The 19382-nt window shown below is 40.8% G+C and overlaps 1 protein-coding gene across 1 annotated transcript in view; it reads left to right on the forward strand.

Annotated features, from left to right (window-relative positions):
- Positions 1 to 19382, forward strand: part of FAF1 (Fas associated factor 1) — a 431446-nt gene that overhangs the window by 69523 nt on the left and 342541 nt on the right. Inside the window, exon 2 of the mRNA XM_056122297.1 lies at positions 5541 to 5609. Within this exon, the coding sequence (XP_055978272.1) occupies positions 5541 to 5609 (69 nt within the window). The remainder of the gene's footprint in view (positions 1 to 5540; positions 5610 to 19382) is intronic.

The following is a 19382-nucleotide window of genomic DNA, read 5'->3' on the forward strand; positions in this document are numbered from 1 at the left end:
CTGGGGGTTTGGGGAAACGCAAACAAAAAACAGTGACAATAATACCTCCTTCCCCACCTTAGAAACTATCACAAACCCACAAGTTCTAAGTATCCTCCTTGAATTTTATTTATATTCAGAACTTGAGTTCATTTATTTATTTATTTATTTATTTTTTGTGGGAGGCACACCCAGCTTTGCTCAGAGCTTACTTCTGGTTCTGTGCTTAGGGATCACACTCCAGGGCAGTATACTATCTCTCCATCCCCATAGTAAGATGTTCTTATTTGATATGATTTGGTAAATTCTTTGGGTCTGAAAAAGCTAGAAATTATTTCAGGTAAATTTATCATAAAACATAAATAATAGATGATATCATTCATGTGGACATGAAGACATAAAAGAAAACAATAGATAATCCCCAATGGAAAGTTTCAAACCCTGAGGATGTTGCCAGTGGAACAGTGAACTGAAGTTGCAAAGTATGAGGTGTGTGGGGATGGTGATGGTGAGAAGGAATCTTGGGATAGTGATAAAATATTATATTTTGGTATTGGCGTGATGTAAACTATGGTACCTCAATTTAGCAAAAAAAAAAAAAAGCCCCTCGAGGGGCTGGAAAGATAGTACAGTGTGTAGGGTGCTTGCCTTGCACAAAGTCGATCTGGGTTCGATTCTCGTTTCCCATGTATTCCCCTGAGCACCACCAGAAGATAACTCCTGAGTGCAGAAGCAGGAGTAACCCCTGAATATTGCCAGTTGTAGCTCCTAAACAAATCAGAAAACCCCCAATCAATGAAGCAAAAAACAACAACAACAAAAAAGTGGAAAAAAACCCCATGGAAATGGTTTTGGGGAAAAAAAGTTGTGGCATATATGTACAATTAATTAAATACTATGTAACTATAAGAACAGAAGAAATTTAGAGCTGGAGCAATATTACAATATTACACCTGGAAGGCATTTGCCTTGCATGCAACAGACCTGGGATGATCCCCAGCATCCCATGTGGTCTCCCGGAGCACTGCCAGGAGTAATTCCTGAGTGCAAAGCCAGGAGTAACAACTGAGTATCACTGAGTGTGACCCCAAGAAAACAAAACAACAACAACAACAAAAAAGAGAGAGAAGAGAAAAGATGTAATTTTCCCTTTGCCAATTTCGAGGGAGCATTTCACTTAACTCCATGGCTTGGAGGCCAGCCACACATGCTAGGGGAAAAGGCAGCTCAGATAGAGAAGGGAGCACCAAATAAGGGGTGTTGGGAGGATCCTCCCAGGATGGGAGAAGCATGCTGAAAGTAGACTATATACCGAACATGATTGCCACTCAGTGCCTATTTTGCAAACCACAACACTCAAAAGGAGAGAGAGAACAAAAGGGAATGACCTGCCACAGAAGCATGGTGGGATGAGGGGGGTGGGGGATGAGGGGTGAGAGGGATGCTGGGATCCGTGGTGGTGGAAAATGGGCACTGATGGAGGGATGGGTACTTGATCATTGTATGAAACCCAAGAACTAATATCTGTAAGTCTTCAATTGTACCTCATGGTGTTTCACTAATAAAAATAAAAAAAGTCAGAAGGACAAATTGTGATGATGTCACTGATCTGTCATATACAAAGCAAGGGAATGGACAGTATTTTATGATAACAAGCCCTTGAAATTTGATTTCAGAAATGAGGTGGATACTAATTGTTAGGAGGAGGTAGCAAAGTACAGAATAGAAGTGACATAAGGACAGTGGTGGAGAGTCTTTGGCCCTTTGATAATGATGAACTTGCAGTAACTGTACACTGAAAACATATATGTTAACACTGTTATAACCATGGTTCCTATACTACTAAATCATTCAAGATAAGACTGTTTATCTTTGGATCATAGGGAAAGCTGCATGTTATTTCTTGCGTTTTATCAAGTTTGGAATGTTATCAGCCATAATTTCTTCACACATTTGTACTTTCCCTGGGGTCTCATGTCTTTTAGACTTTTTTTTCATTTTTCTTTTTGAAGTGTGGGGATAAAGGCTTAACCATATCCAGAAGTGCTTAGGGATTTCTCCTGACTGTGCTCAGGTTGCTTCCTTGGCTGGAGAATCATCAAGTGTCAGGGATCAAACCTGGTAATACATACTTTGCAACCTTATGAGACAGATCCTGGACCCCTGTTCATTTGTCTTTGTCCTTCTCAAACTGGATGATTTCTGTTGATTTATATTCTGATTTGCCTGTTTAGAATTATGTTAACATGTTAATTTTCAATTATGTTACTTTTCACTTCCATAGTTTACAGGTTCTTTTGAAACTGTTTTATCTATTTACATTCTTTGCTCATTCATTGTTCTTCCTTCCTTCCTTCCTTCCTTCCTCCCTCCTTCCCTCCCTCCTCATGTACTGATGCTCTTGATGCTCTGGCCCCTGTCCTGATTTCTTTTCTGTTTCTTCTTTTTTTTTTGGGGGGGGGGTTACCACTGGTGATGCTCAGGAGCACCTTCTGGCTCTGCACTCAGGAATTATTCCTGGTGGTGTACGGGTGGACCATATGGGATGCTGGGGATTGAACCCGAGTCAGGTGTGTGCAAGGCAAATCCCTATCCCACTATCACTCCAGCCCCTGTCCTGATTTCTGTTAGGTCTTTGTTTGTGGTTTATTTAGTTCTTTGAACATACTTAAGGTAGTGATTTGAAATCTTTATGTAGTAAGTTTGATTTCCATTCTTTCTCCCATGCTCTGTTAATTTCTCCTGTAAGTAGGCAATACTTTTTTCCTTATTGATTTGAAGTTTGCATTTTTTTTAAAAATGGAAAATTTAATATTGTGTTTTCACTCTTCATCAAATTCTCCTCCCTTCCTTATGTTTTTGTTGTTGTTGTTCTTTGTTTTTCAGTTTTGGGTTACACCCTGCTCTGCTCAAGGCTTATTTCTGGCTCTTTGCTCAAGGATTACTTCTGGTTATCACTCCTGAAGCTCAGGGTACCATATGTGGTACCGGGAATTGAATCGTGTTGGCGGTATACAAGGGAAGCACCTTGCTAGTCTCTTTTCTATCTTTCTGGGTCTCTGTTTTTTTTTTTTTTGCTTGTTTTTGTTTTGGGGCCACACTGTAGAGACTAATGGGTTACTAAGCATCTACTCTGCACTCAGGAATTGCTCCTGGTGGTGTTTGGGACCATATGGGATGCCAGGGATCGAATTCTGGTCAGCTGGGTGCAAAGCAAGCACTCTACCCTCTGTACTATCTCTTTGGCCCTAAGTTTTGTTGCTTTTTTTGGTAGTTTACAATTTTCTGTTTACTTTATAAATTTTTCATCGCATTTCTTTGTTTTAATTGTTGTTTTATATATATATATGTATATCCCAACTTATGTTGTTTTGATTGTTATAAACTGGGTAGCTTAGGGACATGTCTCAGTGGTAGGAGTGTCTGCCTTGCATGCATGAGGCACTAGCTCAGTTCCCTGCATTTCCTACCTGTGATCTCCAGCATTACTGAGTGCAGTCCCTGATGCTGTGATAAAGTATATGACCCAGCTATAGCAGCAACCACAACAGCAGCTGAATAGAAGTGTTTTCTCATATTCTGGAAGTGATGTCTGAGAACAAATCTGAGAACAAGGCACTAAGCATACTCTTCCTGACTTGTAGATGGCTGCCATTGCACTTTACTCCCACATGACAGAGAGAGGGAGAAAGTTCACACTCTGTTTTCTTTTTGTCATCTTCTTTTTCCTTCGTGTGGTCCTAAACAGGTTGAAGTAGAAAGCAGGGTCTTAGGCATGCTCCTAGGGCCTCTAGTCTCCCAACTCTACCATGTGACTTGGTAAAGGGGGACCAATGCCAGAAGAAAGCACTGCCTATAGAAACACCACCCTACACCCCCAATTTTCTACCCTTTCTCTGCATGAGAGCTGCTCTTCCCCCCCCCCCCACTCCTTGGGGGGAGACCATAAAGAATATATATATATATATATATATATTTTTTTTTTTTTGCTTTTTGGGTCACACCCAGTGATGCACAGGGGTTACTCCTGGCTCATGCACTCGGGAATTACTCCTGGCAGTGCTCGGGGAACCATATGGGATGCTGGGAATTGAACCCGGGTTGGCCGCGTGCAAGGCAAATGCCCTACCGGCTGTGCTATTGCTCCAGCTCCCATAAGGAATATTTATATGTCAAAAAATGCAACAAAAAAATTAAGTGTACTACAGCTTATTTACAACCCTGATTCCTTTATTATCTCTTTATTAGTCCATCTTCATCTAAATCAGTCTTTTTAAAGCTCCATCTCAAGGTAATTTAACACTGGGACTTAGAGTTGCAACATAAATTCTTTGTGGGGAATACACAAATTATCAGTACAAAGCAGCTTACTTCTTGGTAAACCGTTTTGCTAGTGATGAGAGATTTTCTTGGACATCAGGAATAAAAATGGAAAAAAGAAAAAAAAGAGACCAGGAGATAGTATAGTGGTTAGAGTGCATGCCTTGTGTGGTCCTGACCAAGTTTCTATTACAGTCACCTGTGATCCCATAAATGTAGCTGGGTGCAGGCTTGGAAGCCCCTGAGCACAGGCCCTTGTGCTGAACCTGCATTGGGGGAGAATTCCCTGGGGGAGGTGGTAGTGTACCCTCCTGAGCACTGCTTGGGTGGTCTCCCTTTCAGCTCTCACTTCCAAATAAGAGAAAGAGAAGAAAATATGAAAGAATATTCTTTCCATTTGCATACTGAAACCATATTGATGGCACTGTAGTGCATGGCCAGTATATTTACAGATCTTAAGCCTTCACTTTCTGCTTGTGAAATTTCTGCCTAGAAGTGAGCCAGGGATTTTCCTTGAGCAGGTTTTCTTTCTCTTATTTGTGTGTGACTTTCTAAATTTTCCAAGTGTTTTTCAGTTCCCTTCCTTTCCAAAGAAACTGTACCTAGCTTTTCCTCCAGGATTTTGGCATGTCTGTTTCTTTTCTCCTGTAATATTTGTAAAAACATTCTGCAGCACAGGAGGCAGGATTTGTTTTTTTTTAAATTTTGCCTTGAAATGTTTTTGAATAACACATGTTGGAGTAGACCATACCAAGGAAAGCTGCTCTTAAAAAACAACCAGAAAACAGTTATGTATCTTTAGGAGAAAGCGGGGTTGGGTGGGGGCAGGGTGCGGGGCAGGGGTACTCCCAAGCAGTACTTAAGGAACTGCAGGACGCCTCGTGGTATAATTCTCAGACTTCACTCTAACTGTGAAGGCCTGATGATGGTTCGTGTTCCTTTGTGTTGCAGTGCCACTTGAACCCATCTGTGCAGCCAGAATTCTACCTGGCTTGGAGGGCTGTGCAGTCCCAGGGATTGAATTTGGAGCCTAGCAAAGATAAAACATGTGCTCCAGCCCTTTGATCTATCTCTGACTTCCATTATACCAGTCTTATCAGTTTACCAGTGGAGTATAGGAAGCTGGAGCCGGAGCCATAGTACAGTAGGGAGTGTCTGCCTTCCACACGGTATTTATCTTTTTAATATGAAACTTCTGATTCTTGAAATTATATAAGATGTATTTTTTACTTTATTTCTAGGCATGTACTGGCATTGAAAACATTGATGAAGCTATTACATTGCTTGAACAAAATAATTGGGACTTAGTGGTAAGTACACTTTTTTTTTTAGCTTTAACGAAGGTAAAATTAAAATGTCTTATAACATTTTGTAAGTTGAGGGTTTAACATGATTTGATACTGGCACATATTGTGAAATGATTGACAGCAAAAATCCATCAAGTTGCTTAGCAACTTTTATCTATACATGCAGTATTGTTAACTAGAGTCACCATGCTGGTATTTTAGTTACCCAAATATATTTATCTTAAAATTTCTACATTCTATAGTGATTCATTTTAAAAAAAAAAGTGGTGTTCTGCTATGGTTTTTCTTTTGACTTCAGACAGTTTATTATAGATGTGTTTTAATTTGGGTGGGAGAGTGCAGCAATAATTCAAAAGGCAAGTCTCAGCATAGCAATACACATTCACAAATTTCTAATCTATTTTTACAATTGTCTAATAATGGATTGTATATAGTATTGGGATAGTATTGCTTATATTGGGATGGCCTATTGTTCTTAAGTGCCTTTGAAGTATTAAGGATGCCTGAATTACAATTTTGAAAAAGTGTTAATTTTCTTAAGTAGCTGTGGACTTGTAGAACTGGCATTAGATCTATAGTTTTTTCAATCCATATAGACTTCTGTAATTAACTTTCAGTTGTTTTATATAGGTTTGCTACTATTTTGTTTTTCCTTAAATTTTTATTAGTGAAACACCATGAGGTACAGTTGTAGACTTACAAATTTTTGTGCTTGGATTTCAGTTATACAATGATTGAATACCCATCCCTCCACCAGTGCCCATTCTCCACCACCACCAGTCCCAGTATCCCTCCCACCCCCCCTTCCCCCCATCCCACCCTACCACTGTGGAAGTGCATTCGCTTTTGTTATCTCTCTCCTTTTGAGTGCTGTGGTTTGCAAAAAAGACATTGAGTGGCAGTCTTTTTCGGACTATAGTCTACTCTCATCACGCATTTCCCATCCTGAGAGGAACCTCCCAACACCCTTTATTTGGTGCTCCCTTCTCTATCTGAGCTGCCTTTTCCCCTAGCGTGTGCGGCTGTCCTCAAAGCCATGGAGTAATCCTCCTGGTACTTATCTCGGCTATTCTTGGGTGTTAGTCTCCTATTTTGTTACTTTACGTTCCCCAAAACGCTGCTTCAGGAAATAAAAGAGGACACAAGGAAATGGAAAAATATCCCCTGTTCATGGATCGGGAGGATTGTCAAAATGGCAATACTTCCCAAAGCACTGTACAAATTCAATGCAATCCCTATTAGGATACCCATGACATTCTTCAAAGAACTGGAGCAAACACGCCTGAAATTTATATGGAACAATAAGCCCCCACATATAGCTAAAGCAATTCTTGGGAAAAAGAAAATGGGAGGAATCAACCTCCCTAACCTCAAACTCTACTACAGAGCAGTAATAATTAAAACAGCATGGTACTGGAACAAAGGCAGAACAGCAGACCAATGGAACAGAGTTGAATATACTGACATCTCCCCCCAAACATATGATCACCTAATCTTTGATAAAGGAGCAAGAAATGTGAAGTGGAGTAAGGAAAGCCTTTTTAACAAATGGTGCTGGCAAAACTGGTTGGCAACATGCAAAAAAATGGGCTCAGATCTTTGCCTAACACCATGTACAAAAGTAAGATCAAAATGGATTAAAGACCTCAACATCAGACCGGAATCCATAAGGTCCATTGAAGACAAAGTCAGCAAAACCCTCCATGACATTGAAGCTAAAGATTTGCTACTATTAACGTCTTAAAATTTCAAATAAAATTTTATTTTCAGCTTACAAAAATAATAATCCTTATTGTAATGAGGGCTGGAGTGATAGCACAGCAGTTAGGGCATTTGCCTTGCACACGACGACCTGGGTTCGACTCCTCTGTCCCTCTTGGAGAGCCAGCCAAGCTCTTGAGAGTATTCTGCCTGCATGCACAGTACGTCCTGGCAAACTCCCTGTGGCGTATTTGATATGCCAAAAATAGTAACAACAAGTCTCACAATGGAGTCGTTACTGGTGCCCGCTGGAGCAAATCGATGAACATTGGGAGGAGAGCACTACAGTGCTACAGTGCATTGTAATAAAATGAGAATATATAGAAATTTGGGTTCGAGTGCATGCTTTGCTTGTGGAATCCCTAGATTCAGTAGATTCAATCTCTGACTCTGTAGAGTTCTCTGAGCACTCCTCTGGAAGTAGCTCTAGCACTGCTAGGTGTGGTCCAACAATCCCCCCCCCCCCAAATCTACAAGGAATAAGTTGTCATCTTTTTGGGGGGTAGGAGGTGTGTGTGTTTGGACCACACCTGGTGATGATCAGGTGCTGTTCCTGGCTCTATGATTAGGAGTGACTCCTTATGGCACTTACAGTCATATGTAGTTCAGAGGATTTGTACCGGGATCAGCTGCATGCAAGGGAAGTATCTTATAAGATTCCTGCACTACCTCTCCAGCCTCAATAGTTTTGAAGGGAGGGTTACTCTTTGTAGTTCTGGGGGTTAAGGGATATGCAGTGCTAGGGAATTGAATTCAGAGCCTCATATGTGCAAGGGCTGTGTTATTCCACTGAGCCACATTGCTAGCCCTATTTGACATGTTATTTCAGTTATTACATGTTTTCTCACAGTTATTTAATTAAAAACACTTTTTATGGCAAATTAGGTTATCCCCCACGCCTGTAAGAGCACTGTCCTCCCATTTTTCATCGATTTTCTCGAGCAGGCCCAGTAACATCTCCATTGTGAGACTTCTTGTTACTGTGTTTGGCATATTGAATACATCACAGGGAGCTTGCCTGTAAGAATGGCCTGTAAATGGAAAGGCCAGAAACAAGTGCCTTGGTAGCTTGCCAGGCTCTCCGAGAGGGGTGGAGGAATTGAAGGCAGAGGAATCGAACTCGGGTTGGCCGGATCAGCCACGGCCTACCCGCTGTGCTATTGCTCCAGCCCATGGAAAATATATTTCTAAAATATTAAAAAAGTCATATGATCCAAGCAGTTCCATTTTTAGATGTCCAAAGAACCCAGAGACTCTGATTTCAAAAGATATGTATAAAACTTATGTTCATCCTAGCACTATGATATAGAAATATCCAAAGTGCAGGAGTGGATGAGTGGATAAAGAAGACTTGGTGGATAGATAGGTACTTGGGGGAGTACGACTTAGTGAAATCTTTGCCTTTTTCAACAATGTGGATAAATAGGAGGCAGTCATGCTAAGTAAAATTAATCATAGGGAGAAAGACAAACCAGATGATTTCACTTATGTGGCAAAGAAACAAAGCACAGGAATAGACAATGGCCAATAAATATAAATCCTTCGAGTTTGATCACAGAATTGAGATTACCAAGAGTGTGGTGGTACCAAGATGAGAGAGAAGGGCTGAAAAGTTCCAGGGGACTGTGATAAAGTAGTATTGGCACTTTGGTGTTTGGCATAGGTTAGTAACACTAAATCCCTGAATTTGTGAACAGTACAAAAAAAATGAGATTTTCTGTTTCTCCTATAATCTGCGTTTTATTTTTAATTTATTTATAGTTGCCCTAGACAGTGCTCAGGGAGCCTGGGGCCTCTCCTGAAACTTAGCCAACCAACCAGGTTATCTTTTCAGTGCTAGGACCTGAGCAGATTTGGTGCTCAGAGTCTCCAGGATGAAGCCTGGTAATGCCCAGGAGGTCCTGTGGTGCCAGAGATTTAATCTGGTTTGGTTTTATATGCCTTAAATATGCCCTTGCCTCCATACTATCTGGGCTTCATTTAAGGCATGGGCCATGACCCCTATTTTTTTTTTTCATCTCTCTTGCCCCTGTGAAACTTTTGACCCTGTGGTTTACAGAACTGTTGCTGGTAGGGCTTTATGCATAACTCCTTATTACTTTTCAGCTCCGTCTCCTCCTCACGGTTGAACACTTACGTCTACCAGTTATTGTGTTCCCTTTTCTTCCTACCATCCCCCAATCTCACCCCCCCCGCCCCCAAGTGGCATACTTCCTACTGAAAATCAATTCTTTTTTTTTTTTTTTTTGCTGCTTTGGGGCATTTGTTATTCCACTACTGTGTTTCTTAATATCCTGAATATGGGCCAGATCCTTTTGTGTCAGTCTCTCACTCTGTTCTCATAATTTTGTATAGTTCTGGTTTGTTCTTCTAATATTTATCTCTTGTTTTTGGATTTTTCTCAAGCACTTTTTTTTTTCAAGACACCGCGAATTCCAGTTTTTCATGATTTAGTTTCAGGCATATAATGTTCCATCATCAATCCCTTTACCAGTGTCCACTTCCCTCCTCATATCTTCCCAGTTTCCCTCACACCCACCATTCTGCCTTTGTGACAGGCACTGTTTTTTTTTTTTTTCTTAAAAGGCACTATGGTTTATGATACTTTTAATGATCGGGTTTTATGCATAGCAGTTTGCCACCTTTCAGCAACACCCCCTCCTTTCCGAGTGGCCACTTCTCTCCCCCTGTTCCCTGTGTTCTGTTCCCTGATATAGATGTCACCCCTCCGCCTCCGCCCCAGTGTTTACCTTCCTCCTGAAGACCAGTTATCATATTCTTCATTTTTATCACCTTTTATTTCTATGACCTTCGTTTCTATAACCTCAAGTAAAACCTGGAAAACCTCTTAAATACTGCTGGGGAAACTGAATAGCCATGTTTAAAAAAAGAAAAAAAAAAAGAAATCAGAATTTTATCTCACAGCATTCACAAAAGTAAATTCAAGGTGGATTAATGACTAGATTAGACTAGAATTCATAAAATTAATTGAAGAAAACGTAGGAAGAACTCTTCAGGAAGTAATCCATGAACAAACTGAACATAGAGGCAAAGATAAAAGTTGAAATAAATGAATGGGACTACATTAAAATAAAAAAAATTTTCATGGCAAAAAATTCAAGCTAAAATAAAAAGATAGCCAACCGAATGGGTGAAAATATTTGCACACAGTATATCAAGGGCCAATATCTAAGATGTATAGAGTACTCACGAAGCTCAATACCAAAAATATCCATTAACCCCATCCTAAAATGGGGAGAGAAGAATAGTCACTTCCCCAAAGGGAAATATGGATGCTAGTAAGCTTATAAAAAATTGTTGTATTTTATTACCAGGGAAATGAAAAATAGAGCAGTGAAATACCATTTTGCACCAGTGAGAAGGGCATAAATTATGTCTGGAAGTAGCTAATATTGGCAGGGATGTGGTGAGAAAGGAACTCTCATTTATAATTTGTGGGAATGTCATCTGGTGTAACCTCTGTAGAAAGCAATATGGAGATTTTTTTGAAGAAGTAAATATAGAACTGCCATATGACCCAGTGATAGCACTTTTTGACATCTGCCCAAATAGAAAAGCATTAATTTGAAAGTCTGTATGCACACCTATGTTCTTTGAGGTATGGAAACAAGCCAAATTTCCAACTACAGATGAATGGATCAAGAAGTTGTGGTATATTTACATAATAGTATACTACACAGTTATAATAAGGATGAAATAATATAATTATCTCTGTGTGGAAGGAGGTAGAGTGTATCATGCTGAGAGAAGTCTGGTCAGAAGGAAAGGAACAAATAAAAAATGATATTTCTTCTATATGAGATACAGTAAGATACATAGTAAAGCAACAACGAATGACCAAAGGCAGCAGAATTGGAGAACTGCTCCACAGCATTGAGTTTACAGGGTAGGGGGTTAGAAAGGGGAATGGGAGGGACCTTAGGTGGAGGAAAGTGGTGCTGGGTGGGTGTGGTGCTGGAATGATGTATGCCTAAAATTACCATTAATAGTTTTGTAAATCACAAAAAAGTAAAATAAAATATTCAAAAATAAAATAATATATAATTATTGAATAAATTAAAATGACTTCTGTTGACTGGGGATATTGCTCATTGGAGGTACATGCTTCCCACATACTCTTCCTTTGTACAAGCACACACAGAGACATTTTTATTTATTTTTAATTTTTAAATTTTATTTTGATAAGGTTGTTTACATTAATTGATTCACTGTCACTGTCACTGTCCTCCTGTTGTTCATCGATTTTCTTGAGTGGGCCCAGTAACATTGTGAGACTTGGCATATTGAATATGTCACGGGTAGCTTGCCAGGCTTTGCTGTGTGGGCGAGATACTCTATGTAGCTTGCTGGGCTCTCCGAGAGGGGCAGAGGAATCAGACTCAGGTCAGCCGGGTCAGCTGCATGTAAGGCAAACACCCTACCCACTGTGCTATTGCTCCAGCCCACATTAATTGATTACATTCAATATTTCAACATCAATCCTACAAAAATTTCACCTTCCCACCACTATTATTTCGAATTTTCCCATCGCCGATTCAAGCCTGCCTGCTACAGGTAGATGCTAGATACTTTATTTTCTATTGTTTATTATGAATTTGCTCGAGCGGGCCCAGTAACGTCTCCATTGGAGACTTTGTTGTTACTGTGTCTGGCATATCGAATACTCTCGGTAGCTAGCCGGGCTCTCCGAGAGGGGCGGAGGAATCGAACTCGGGTTGGCCATGTTGGCCGCTTGTAAGGCGAACGCCCTACCCGCTGTGCTATTATGAATGTCCTGAGAGGTCACGTGGCTGTGCAAGTGCACTCCTGGAATTCTAAAATTGTAAATGGTTGCGGTCCACAGACATCTCTGTAGGGAGCTAGTCCATTTTGAGAAGCATTTGTGAGTCTCTGGATCAAGGCCACTAATGTGCTGAGATGGTGCCCAGAGGCAGCTCATGGGCGTGATAGCCAGTACCCTGAGCAGATTGGGAGATGGGAAGGGACAACCTGTCTCCACTGCTGCCATGTGGCCTAGCATCTTCAGTCCCTGCTCCCGTGTATCTGGGTTTTTCTTCTGGAAGTTTGGTCACCAGGTTTCATTTGGGGTGGGCAGAGAGGGAACACCCACTACATCTGAGTGGAATTGGCTGTCCTGGTGGAATTGGCTGGGCACTGGGTTGGGAGAGATCTCTGGCGAGCTGCTGTCTCGTAGGATTCACTGCTGAGTCTCTCTCACACAGACATTTTTATCAATGGAGAGTAAGGAAAGGCTTCCTTCCTTCCTTCCTTCCTTCCTTCCTTCCTTCCTTCCTTCCTTCCTTCCTTCCTTCCTTCTTCCCTCCCTCCCTCCCTCCCTCCCCCTCCCTCCCTCCCTCCCTCCCTCCCTCCCTCCCTCCTTCCTTCCTTCCTTCCTTCCTTCCTTCCTTCCTTCCCTCCCTCCCTCCCTCCCTCCCTCCCTTCTTCCCTCCTTCCTTCCTTCCTTCCTTCCTTCCTTCCTTCCTTCCTTCCTTCCTTCCTTCCCTCCCTCCCTCCCTCCCTCCCCCCTCCCTCCCTCCCTCCCTCCTTCCTTCCTTCCTTCCCTCCTTCCCTCCCTCCCTCCCTCCCTCCCTCCCTCCCTCCTTCCTTCCTTCCTTCCATTTCTGGGCTACCCCTAGTTCTGCTCAGTGGATCATGTTGTACTAGGGATCCAACCCGAGGCTCTTAACACAAAGTACAGACTTCAAAAGGAAGGAATTTTTTTTTTTTTGATCAGACACACTTTGATTCATAGAAATAAGTGGGAAAATGCATTGCGCGAGGGCAGAAGAGTTAGCAAGGGTGCGCTGGGCTTGATTTTGGAGACCCCAGAGTAGAATTGGGAGCTGTCTCTGAGTACAGTGGTTATGGTGCAGAGTCCAAGACCAACCAACCAAAAATACATAGGCATTGTGTGATGGATCAAGGAGTGTTCCTTGCTTGCAGCTGACCTGGATATGATTTCTGGCACCCTATATGGTCTGCTGAGCCCTGCTAGGAGTGATTCCTAAGCGCAGAGCCCAGAATAAACCTGGAACACCACCAAAGAAAGAGTAAAATTGAAAGCAAAATAAATTAAGATCTGAATAAAAACCCAACAGCAGCTAATCTGAGGAGGTACAATTGTCCTGTCTGTGTTCTTACCCACAAAGCCTAATATGAGAATTGGTAAAACCCTCTCTTAGAAACCTTTGGATTAGGTTTCAAGATAAGACAGTTTGCTTTAGCAGGGGATAAGCCCCCTAGGGGATTTATTGATTATTTTGCCACCAACAGTCTGCAGCTCACCCTTTCTCTAAATCCTTATTCTGTTTTTCCATAAATGCTACTGTGATCATGTTGTCAAGATGATTACTGTCAAAGAGGATGGTGAGTTCATCTTTCAGCCTATCAGCTTTTTGCCTGGAAAGAGCTTTCTGGATTCATCATCTCTTGATTGATTGGCCCTTGAGGACAGTGAAATGATACCTGGTGCAAAATGGCCAATTATTTTACCCACAAAGAAAGTTACTATTTGGAAATTGCAGAGGAATTGCAATTCAGAACCAAATTGTAAGTTACAGGAGATAGAAAGAGACAAAGGGAAGATCATGTTTTGGTAGGCTTTAAGAGGAAATTGGGAAGGAATTTTTTTTTTTAATTAAACCACAGTGATTTACAAAGTTATTCATAGTTATGTTTAGATATACAGTATTGCAGAACTTATCCCACCACCAGTGTCAGCTTCCCTCCACCAGTGTTCCCAGATTTCCTCCCACATCTGCCCCAACTTCTCCAGTCTGCCCTCTTGACAGACACCTTTCTAAGTTCAGTTGTTAAAGTTTAGATCTCTTGATTTTAGTGTTATTGACTCTGTTGTTTGACTATTTGGCACTATCATTCCTTAATTTCACCTTTGTACCTTAATTCCCTGATCTGGCCCCTGTTGCTTCTCATCTCTCTTTTTCCTCTTTCCTCCACTCTTTCTTTCCTTCTCCTCCTTATACTCTGGGGACAATGTTCTGGGAGATGTGGATCTTGTGGCAGCCAGGAAACTTGAACTTGGCCTGACCCAGAGCTTCAATCACATGTTCCTTGTTCTGCATTTTGGTGCCAGTGGATATAATGATTTGGCCAATGTGGACCCTGACCTCCATGTCCTGTGGCTTTCCGAAGTCCTGCATGCAAACCTCTTTGGAGCCTGAGATTGGGAACAGTATGAACAGATAGGAACACTAATGAAAACTTAAACAATTTTGGAATGGTATTTTTTTTCTTGTTTGTTTTTGGAAGCCACACTTGCAGGTGCTCAGGGGTTACTCCTGGCCCTGCACTCAGGAATTATTCCTGGGCCCCCCCTGGGTTGGCCATGTGCAAGGCAAATGCCCTACCTATTGTACTGTCAGTCCAGCCCCTAGAATGGTATTTTTCTTATTCTAGTCAACCTGTAAAAGTGGTTTGGTGCATAACATTAAACCATTTGAATAAGATAGATTTAGGCCAGGAGAGATACAAGTTTGTAAGGCAAACGCCCTACCCGCTGTGCTATCTCTCCAGCCAACATGGCCGACCCGAGTTCGATTCCTCCGCCCCTCTCGGAGAGCCCGGCAAGCTACCGAGAGTATTCGATATGCCAGACACAGTAACAACAAAGTCTCCAATGGAGACGTTACTGGGCCTGCTCGAGCAAATCGACGATCAACGGGAGGGCCTTTACTTTACTTTTACTTTACTTATGAATAATGCTAAACTACTGAAATTTCACAAAATTGTAAATAAATTGATAACATTTTTCAAATATTACGTATGAAATTTTAAATGAGTATATTAATAATTGTTAATACATTTTAAATTTTATGTGAAGAAGCTAAATCCTAGAAATACAACAGTTTAGTAATAATGAGGAGAGAAGAATTTAAAAAAATTTTAAAGGAAAATCTGAATAGTATTAAAAGTATTTAAAGTGTGTTTTTTCCTAAAAGGAAATACTGTGTGTGCGTGAGTGGGGGGCAAGGGGGGGGGGTCAGAGATAGTGTGATGTGTAAGAAGAAGAAGAAATTCGAATAAAAATACCCCAAGACACATCCTGATCAAACTGACCAAAACCTTAGATCGAGACAAAATTCTGAAAGCAGCAAGATCAAAGAAAGAAATTTCCTATAAAGGAGCATCCTTAAGATTCACAGCTGATTTGTCTGATGAAACCCTCATGGCCTGAAAACAGTGGTGGAATATAGTGAAAAAACTAAATGAAATAATGCCTCACCAAAAATACTTTACCCAGCGAGACTCTCATTCATAACAAAAGGGACAACACACAGTTTCACAGACAAATAACAGCTCAGGAACTTCATAGACTCAAAACCATGGTTACAAGAACAACTAAATGGGCTACTTTACGACAAGACAGGCCCCTCAAATACACCAAATTTCAACAGAAAAATGGGACAAAACCCCATAACAATAATCTCTCTCAACATCAATGGGCTAAACGCACCAATTAAAAGACACAGAGTGGCAGGATGGATTAGAAAATTGAACCCAACATTCTGCTGCCTGCAAGAAACACATCTCAATAGTCAAAGCAAACACAGGCTCAGAGTCAAAGGCTGGAAAACAATCCTACAGGCAAACAACTCCCATAAAAAATCTGGGGTAGCCATCCTAGTATCAGACCACATTGATTTCAGAGTGAAGAAGTTCACAAGAGACAGTGAAGGCCATTTCTTATTGATCAAGGGATCTGTATAACAGGAAGAACTTACAATACTAAATGTATATTTAGTATTTATATAGTATTTTTATATTTAGCACCTAATGAGGACCAGCAAAGTCCTTAAAACAACTACTCATAGACTTGGAGAAAGACATTGATAGCAACACAATACTAGTGGGAGACTTCAACACCGCTTTATCACCTCTTGATAGATCAACCAGACTCAAGCTTAGCAAGGACATAATTCATCTGAGGGAAAAATGGAAGAAAGGGACTTAGTAGATATATACAGGACACTTCATCCTCAAAAAGCTGAATACACATTCTTCTAAAGCGTACATGGAACATTCTTCAAGATAGAACACATGCTGAGCCACAGAACATACCTCCATAAAATTAAGAAGATAGAGATTGTATCAACAATTTTCTCAGACCACAATGCGCTGAAATTAGAAGTAAATCACACACAAAAACAGAAAATTAGATCAAACACCTGGAAGTTAAACAGTTCACTATTGGTCAACGAGTGGCTTAGAAAGGAAATCAAAAGATTCCTGGAAATGAATGAAAATGAGGACATGAGTTACCAAAACTTATGGGACACAGCAAAAGCTGTGTTAGAGGAAAGTTTATAGCTCTACAAGCATTCCTCAGGAAGGAGGAGCGAGCCCACATAAGTAACCTAACCTCACAGTTTAAGAGCTTGGAGAAGGACCAACAAAAGGAGCCCAACCTGAACGGGAGGAAAGAAATAATATAAATCAGAGCAGAGATTAACGAGATGGAAACCCAGCAAACAATCTGAAAGATCAGTGAAACCAAGAGCTGTTTCTTCAAGAAAATAAAGACTGATAAGCCTCTAGCAAAACTCACAAAGAAAGGAAGAGAGAAAACCCTAATAAACCGAATCAGAAATGAAAAGGGGGTCATTACAACAGAAACTACAGAAATTCAAAGGATCCTCAGGAAGTACTTTGAGAAACTTTATGCCACGGAACATGAAAACCTTGAGGAAATGGATAAATTTCTAGATTCCTATAGACTCCCAAGGCTGAACCAAGAAGACCTGGAATACCTGAACAGACCTATCACCATCAAGGAAATTGAAATGGTAATAAAAAATCTCCCCAAGCACAAAGGTCCTGGCCCAGATGGATTCACTAGTGAATTCTTCCAAATGTTTAAGGAGGACTTACTTTCAATCCTCTTTAAGCTTTTCACGAAATTGAAATATCAAAAACACTTCCGAACAGTTTTTATGAAGCAGATATAACCCTGATACCAAAAGCAGACAGAGATACCATGAAGAAAGAGAATTACAGGCCGATATCCTTGATGAACACAGACGCAAAGATTCTCAACAGACTATTACAAATAGAATCCAACCACTCATCAAAAAGATCATACACCATGAACAAGTAGGATTCATCCCAGGGATGCAAGGATTGTTTAACATTCGGAAATTGATCAACATAATCCATCATCTCAACAAAAGAAAAGATAAACCATATGATCATAACAATAGATGCAGAAAAAGCATTTGACAAAATCCAGCTCCCGTTTCTGATGAAAACCCTTGCCAAAATGGGTATGGAGGGGACTTACCTCAATATAGTTAAAGCCATCTACCACAGGCCTACAGCAAGCATCATCCTCAATGGGGACAAACTAAGAGCCTTCCCCCTAAGATCGGGGACGAGACAAGGATGCCCACTCTCTCCACTGCTGTTCAGTATAGTACTGGAAGTACTTGCACTAGTCGTTAGGCAAGAAAAAGATATTAAGGACATTCAGGTAGGTAAGGAAGAAATCAAGCTCTCACTATTTGCAGATGATATGATACTAAGAGAAACCTGAAACCTCTACCAAGAAACTCCTAGAAACAATAGACTTGTACAGTAAAGTTGCAGGCTATAAAAACAATACTCAAAAGTCCATGGCTTTCCTATACGCAAATAGTGTGAGAGAAGAAAGTGACATGAAAAAAACAATCCTGTTCACAATTGTGCCCCAGAAGATCAACTACCTAGAAATTAGCTTAACTAAGGACGTAAAGGACCTGTACAAAGAAAACTACAAAACGCTACTTCAGGAAATAAAAGGGGACATGAGGAAATGGAAAGATAGTCCCTGCACATGGATCGGGAGAATTAACATTGTCGAAATGGCAATACTTCCCAAAGCATTGTACAGATTCAATGCGATCTCCATAACGATACCCATGACATTCTTCAAAGAAATGGAGCAAACACTTCTGAAATTCATATGGAACAAATAGCACCCATGAATAGCTAAAGCAATTCTTGGGAAAAAGAAAATGGGAGGAATCAACCACCCTAACTTCAAACTCTACTACAAAACAGTAATGATTAAAGCAGTATGGTACTGGAACAAAGGCAGAGCTGCAGACCAATGGAACAGGGTTGAATATACTGACATCTCCCCTCAAACATATGATCATCTAATCTTTGATAAAGAAGCAAGAAATGTGAAGTGGAGTAAGGAAAGCCTCATTCACAAATTGGGCTGGCAAAACTGGTTGGCAACATGCAAAAAAAATGGGCTCAGATCTCTGCCTAACACCATGTACAAAAGTAAGATCAAAATGGATTAAATACCTCAACATCAGACCGGAATTTATAAGGTACATTGAAGAAGAAGTTGGCAAAACCCTCCATGATCATTGAAGCTAATGGTGTCTTCAGAGATGTCACACCACTGGCCGAGCAAGTGAAAACAGAGAAAGACAAATGGGACTATCTTAAACTAAGAAGCTTCTGTACCTCAAAAGAAATAGTGACCAAAGTACAAAGACAGTCTACAAAATGGGAAAGGATATTCGCTGAATACACATCCAACAAGGGGTTGATATCAAGGATATACAAATTACTGGTTGAACTCCACAAAAAGAAAACATCCAACCCCATCTAAAAATGGGGTGACGAAATGAACAGAAACTTTCTCAAAGAAGAAATTTGAATGGCAAAAAGGAACATGAGAAAATGCTCTACATCATTAAACAGAGAGATGCAGATCAAAATCACAGTGAGATATCATCTCACAGCACAGAGACTGGCCCACATCCAAAAGAACAAAAGCAACTGGTGCTGGCGTGGATGTGGCAAGAAAGGGACCCTCCTTCACTGCTGGTAGGAATGCCGACTGGTTCAACCCTTTTGGAAAACAGTATGGACGATTCTGGGAAAAAAAAAACTGAGTGTCCAAGAACAGATGACTGGTTAAAGAAACTGGTACATCTAACAATGGAGTACTATGAAGCAGTTGGAAAAGATGAAGTCATG

The sequence above is a fragment of the Sorex fumeus genome, unplaced genomic scaffold (genome assembly GCF_029834395.1).
Source record: "Sorex fumeus unplaced genomic scaffold, SorFum_2.1 ptg000045l, whole genome shotgun sequence".
Classification (NCBI taxonomy): Eukaryota; Metazoa; Chordata; class Mammalia; order Eulipotyphla; family Soricidae; genus Sorex; species Sorex fumeus.